The sequence below is a fragment of the Camelina sativa genome, chromosome 9, assembly GCF_030686135.1.
Source record: "Camelina sativa cultivar CO46 ecotype springtype chromosome 9, ASM3068613v1".
NCBI lineage: Eukaryota > Viridiplantae > Streptophyta > Magnoliopsida > Brassicales > Brassicaceae > Camelina > Camelina sativa.
The window spans coordinates 16,592,369-16,598,010 of NC_141888.1; the positions used below are offsets into that span (position 1 = coordinate 16,592,369).

Here is a 5,642-nt window from a genome sequence, read left to right on the forward strand (position 1 = left end):
AAATGAACCTTATATATAGGCTACATAATATATTAATATGTATAAAGAAAATATTGGTCGGTGGGTTACCGTGTGAGCTGCTTATAGAGGACTAATGATCATGTACTTTGATTCAAACCATTTATTCTAGTCCCATCGAGCAAAATATAATTAAGCCTAAAAACACCAATATTGCATAACTCTTATTAAAAGCCTAATAAAATGCGATGTTAGCACGTTTGTGAAAATCCCTAGAGTTAAGAAAAATCATAGTACTAGAGGAACAAATGCATACTAGGTAGAGGAATTGAAGGTGATATATGCATGAATATGAGTGCATTTTTCTGCTGCAGAGTTATATAACTTATCTATGGGAGTGTCTTCAATCAAGCTTTTGAAATGATATGTATTGAAATGCCAATTTTTTTTTATAACTTTTATCCAATCATAATTAAGAAAAAACTCTTATAAAATATCTAGTGTTATTGAATTAGTGATTTAAAAAGGCACCTCCAAACATTTTAAGCATTGGGTTTTTAATGACTTAAAAGGTGGTTTACCAGATCACACTCCAAACATTTTTCAAGACATACAATTAAAATATCATATGGTACATTGCAACTTTTTCTTATTGTTTTGGTTAACTTGCATAAATAGAGCGTACGAGTGTGGAGTGTCAATAACCATAGAAGAACTCATGGACCTTTATGATCTGAGAGACTCGATCAAGGATCTTTAGCGGGTCAGGTAGAGATTTCGAGATAGCTGGTCGGGTCAAACATTTACGAACCCAACACACTAGTTTGGGAGTGTGATCCTGGACGCTGAAACCACCAATTGTCTCCCATGTGTGGAACCAAGGGTAATAGGAGATGAGGACCAAGTCCACCATCGAAACGTTGTCGTTCCCTCCGAAGTAGACCTTATCTCCAAGCTCTCTTTCTAACACTTTCAAGATTTCTATGAACTCTCGTTTCGCTTCTTCTTGTTCTTTGCCCTTCTTTGTCCACGTTCTTCTCCCGGCGTCAAAAACCTGTTTTTATTTTTATTCATTAATACACACACCATAACAATTCATATATCATATCAAGTATATAGAAGATCATATTTTTTATTTTTAAGCATCAGAAAGATGTTACATACATTGATACATACCCAAAAAGGCAAAAACAAAAACAAAAACAAAAAAAAAAAACATTTCCGGAAAATTTATTATACTTCACCCCATGTTAAATTTACCAGTTGCAAAGAAAATTAGAATGAGCTAAAAATTCATTATGTTTTGTATGATCTCTTCTGCGTTATTCTCATAACTTCGTATTTAGAAAAAGGTTATACTAAACTCGATATTTAGATAGGTTAATTTTGGAAAATATGTTTGGACGATACTTGAAAATATGTTAATTATTTGATCCTTATCAGTTATCAGAAGGCACAGTGTAACCGGATGACCATGTACATCAAATAATTAAGAAGATATATGATAGTACCTTTTTGTCAATTAAATCAGCCCAAAATGTACACTGTGCCTTCTGATAAGGATCAGAAGGTAGTAGACGGAGAGTTTTATCCTCTTTCCAAACATCATCGATGTATTCGAGTATGATATTGGACTCGCATACCGGTTTACCATTGTGGATGAGAACCGGAATTTTCTTGTGGACCGGATTCATTTGGAGCAATAGATCGGTTTTCTAACCAAACACATCTTCCTCCTTGTACTCGAACTTGATCTCTTTCTCCTCTAACGCCATGATCACTCTTGCTCCGAACATACTTGGCCAGAAGTTCAACACCACCACTTCTTCTTCCGACATTTTTTTTGTTTTGAATGGTTTGATCTTTCTTTTCACCTTTTGTTTGAGTTCACAATGATTTTTCTTCTTGGGCACACAAAATAAATAAATAAACTAGGTTTGAACCCGCAGTACACCGCGAGACTATTTTTGTTTTATTCTGTTTCTAAAACATTTAAATATTTTAGTAAATATATGTACATTTATTTTTGAAATAATTATCATTAATATTAGTTATTTTTTTTAAAATTTTATAAGTTAAAATATTTAGGGGCATTCTCAAAAATACCCTTTTTTCCATACCCCTTTTTAAAAATACCTCTTCATGTTGACCATTTTTAAAACTACCCCTCTTTATATACAAAATGACCAAATTACCTCTTTTTTGAGTGACAGCAAGAATGTACAGTCATCAAAATCGAAAATATTTTCCCACCAAAAAAATTTCCCGCCAAATTTTTTTTTCCCGCCAAAATTGAAAATTTTTCCCGAAAAAATTATTTTTTCCAGCCAAAAAAAAAATTTTTCCCGCCAAAATCGAAAATTTTCCCGCCAAAAATATTGAAATTTATACCTTTTAAAAACATTGTAAACGCTTTTAAAAAACTTTTAAAAGTGTTTACAAGGTTTTTAAAAAGTTTTTAAACACATTGTAAACGCTTTTAAAAACCTTGTAAATGCTTTTAAAAAGCTTGTAAATGCTTTTAAAAGGTTTTTAAACACCTTATAAACGCTTTTAAAAGCATTTACAAGGTGTTTAAAAACCTTTTAAAAATATTATTAAAACTTTTACAAGGTTTTTAAAATCATTGTAAAACCGTTTACAAGGTGTTTAAAAACCTTTTAAAAATCTTTTTAAAAACTATTTGAAAACCTTTTAAAATCCTTTTAAAAACCTTTTAAAAACCTTTTAAAAATCTTGTAAAAGCGTTTACAAGTTGTTTAAAAAACCTTTTAAAACTCTTTAAAAAATCTTGTAAAAGACTTTACAAGGTGTTTATAAGGTAGAAACCTTATAAAACCTTTTAAAAACCTTGTAAATTTTTTTTGGCGGGAAAAATTTTGGCGGGAAATTTTTTTTGTCGAAATTTTTTAACAAAATTTTTTTGACAAAAAGAATTTTTGGCGGGAAAATTTTTTCGAAAAATTTTTGGCGGGAAAATATGTCGGAAATTTTTTGGCAGGAAAATATGTCGGAAATTTTTTGGCGGGAAAATTTTGTTTTTCTTTTTATTGAATAAAATAATTTTCATCTAAGGGTAAAATGGTCATTAAAAATTAAAAGAGGGCAAAAATAAAAATGGCCAGAAAAAAGAGTATTTTTGAAAAGAGGTATATCAAAAGGGGCGTTTTTAACAAATTCTCAAATATTTATACCATTAAAAAACTAATAAAATGTATGTACTAAAACGATTGCGGACATGGATATACTTTTGCGGGTTTCGTAGGATGGTTAATTATTTTGTAAGTTAAAAATCTATAATATATGAAATAAATTAATATTTTTAGTGTTAGTTCAAACACCTAATGTCAGGTCAGTTCTGAAATATATTTTTTTACTTTAAGCCGCAAAAAATTATCCTATAAAACCCATAGCCCCATGTGAATATATAATCTGCACCCATATGTCCCGTGGCCAGAAGTTCAACACCACCACTTCTTCTTTCGACATTTTTGTTTTGTTTTGAATGGTTTGATCTTTCTTTTTTGTTTGTGTTCACAATGACTTTTCTTCTTGGGCACACAAAATAAATAAATAAATAAAGATAAAAAGACATTTAGAGGGGAAAAGAAACGACCGGTCATTATTAGATAGAAAAAATCTCAATAATGATGGGAATGGAACCACAAAGTCTCTCCAGGCAATATACGTAGAAGTTAAACTATTAGATGATAAATAATAGAGGTATTTCGTATCATGTTAATCCAGTATCTATATATATAAAGTTAATTTTTTCTCATTTCTGGTGCTGTCACGTCAGCAATTTTTTTTTTTTTATTTGGGCTTAATTTTTAAGACTTACCCACTAAACATTTTATAATCTATTGGGTCATAACATTTTAAAATCTCATATTACTATTAACAATTATATCCAACTGTAGTTGCCCTAAAAACAAAGCCCTTCCCATGAATCTCCATGGCGCCGTCTTCCTACTTGCGACTCCAAACGTCCATCCTCTTCTGCATTTGCTGTTCATTGCGTTTCTTCACCTTCTAAAGTTTCAATGGATAGAATTCAATTTATTGTTCGCCACTCCTCCACACCCTTTCAGAGCCTGTCCTGTCTTCCATCCCCACTGTAACGGTTTAGTTTATTACGGAAATTTATGTCGTTCAATGCTCTCTCATCTAATGCACAACCCACTACTCATTTCTTCAATTGAGGTAAGTCGCAGTCCTATATAATGCTATCACTCTCAATTCCATGCTGCTCAGATTTTACTAAGTCTTACACTTTTATTCTGCCTAATATGAATTCCACTATGGTTTCATTTGCTAACCTCAAAGCTGGCCGTCCTCACCAGCAGATCGTCGGCAGAATGCTCTGTGTCAAGAGTTTAAAGTTTTGAAATGATCTTAAATCTTCTACACTATTCTGAGTTTGGTTGGCAAAAAAAAATCAAATCTTTGAGAAGAAGATATGTTCATTGTTGGTTTCACATATTGGTGTCGTTGAATTTGTAATCGATTTGAGTCATGATCTTTGCTTGGTTTGGTTCATGAAATGCAGAGTCAAGAGTATAACATTTTTTTGTTCTTGTGTTGTTGATGTCACTAACTCATGCTTCTCTGTTTTGATTTGATTCATCGCAAATATGGAGCAGGACGCTCATTGCTTGGAAGTCTTAGCAATGCTTTCTCTGGTTTGATGAATTCCTCCAACGGAATGATGAATGGAAACATCCTCTCACAGGTCAAAGCCTCTTCAAGATAATGTTTGCCAAAATATCTTATTTTGATGAAACTTTCTTAACCTGTGAACTGTGTCCTGATGTGTTTCCAATTTACAGCAGCAACAAAGGACATTCATCCAAATGGGGACGATTCTCAAAGCCATGGATAACTCCGGTGCAAAAGAGGTGAAGTGCATTCAAACCCTGAAAGGTAATAAGAAAGGAGCAAGACTTGGCGATATCATTGTTGGTTCTGTGACAGAGGCGATACTAAGAGGTAAAGTGAAGAAAGGGACGGTTGTGTATGGTGTGGTTGTGCATGCTGCAATGCAGAAAGGGAACATTGATTGACGCCAAGTCAGGTTTAATGACAATGCGATTGTAGGAGTTTAACCAACCAACTGTTACCCGAGTGTTCGGTCCTGTCCCACATGAAATGCGGCGCAAGAAACAGCTCAAGATCCTTGCTTTGGCTCAGCACATTGTTTGAGAGTATACATAACACCAGTTATGATCTCTTATGTAACTCTCATCCATCCGTCAATAAGGTTTCAGTTTCACTCTGTAAACTCTTGACTTTTCTTGTCAAGTCTAAAAGATCAATCCCACCTTTCTAAACCAACACAATGAAGATGGAGAGACTTATATAGTTATGTTACAAGAACAACCCTCTTGACACCATTATTTGTTTATGTTTTATAGATCAGTTTATAGTATAGTCAGGTAATCAATAACAACAGAAAAAAGGACAGTAGTTACTCGGGAAAACGTCCTATTTCTCCCTCGGAACTATCATATCGTATTAGATCCACACCGAACTTTGACCTCGTTCTATAGCTCCTTCGAACTTAAGTCGTCCACCTATTTCTACCCGAATCCATAGTTCTATTGCTATTTTCTCTTCGGATTAAAACTTCTCATCTAATTCTCCATAAATTTGGTTTATACGGTTTATAATTGGTTTAATATTTG

At 33.0% G+C, this 5,642-nt stretch overlaps 1 protein-coding gene and 1 pseudogene across 2 annotated transcripts; one reads left to right on the plus strand and one right to left on the minus strand.

Annotated features, from left to right (window-relative positions):
* Positions 1-444: 444 nt before the first annotated feature.
* Positions 445-1,852, minus strand: LOC104710869 (glutathione S-transferase U27). Its single transcript, XM_019230160.2, has 2 exons — positions 1,470-1,852; positions 445-1,012 (listed from the first exon to the last, which is right to left on the minus strand). Exons 1-2 carry the CDS (start codon positions 1,650-1,652, stop codon positions 656-658), a joined length of 540 nt encoding a protein of 179 aa, XP_019085705.2. The 5' UTR covers positions 1,653-1,852; the 3' UTR covers positions 445-655.
* A 2,063-nt stretch (positions 1,853-3,915) lies between these two features.
* On the plus strand, positions 3,916-5,351 carry LOC104715214 (large ribosomal subunit protein uL14mz-like; annotated as a pseudogene). The gene is made up of 3 exons (XR_015566597.1): positions 3,916-4,161; positions 4,602-4,690; positions 4,788-5,351. The product of XR_015566597.1 is annotated as a large ribosomal subunit protein uL14mz-like (transcript).
* The last annotated feature ends 291 nt before the right edge of the window (positions 5,352-5,642 follow it).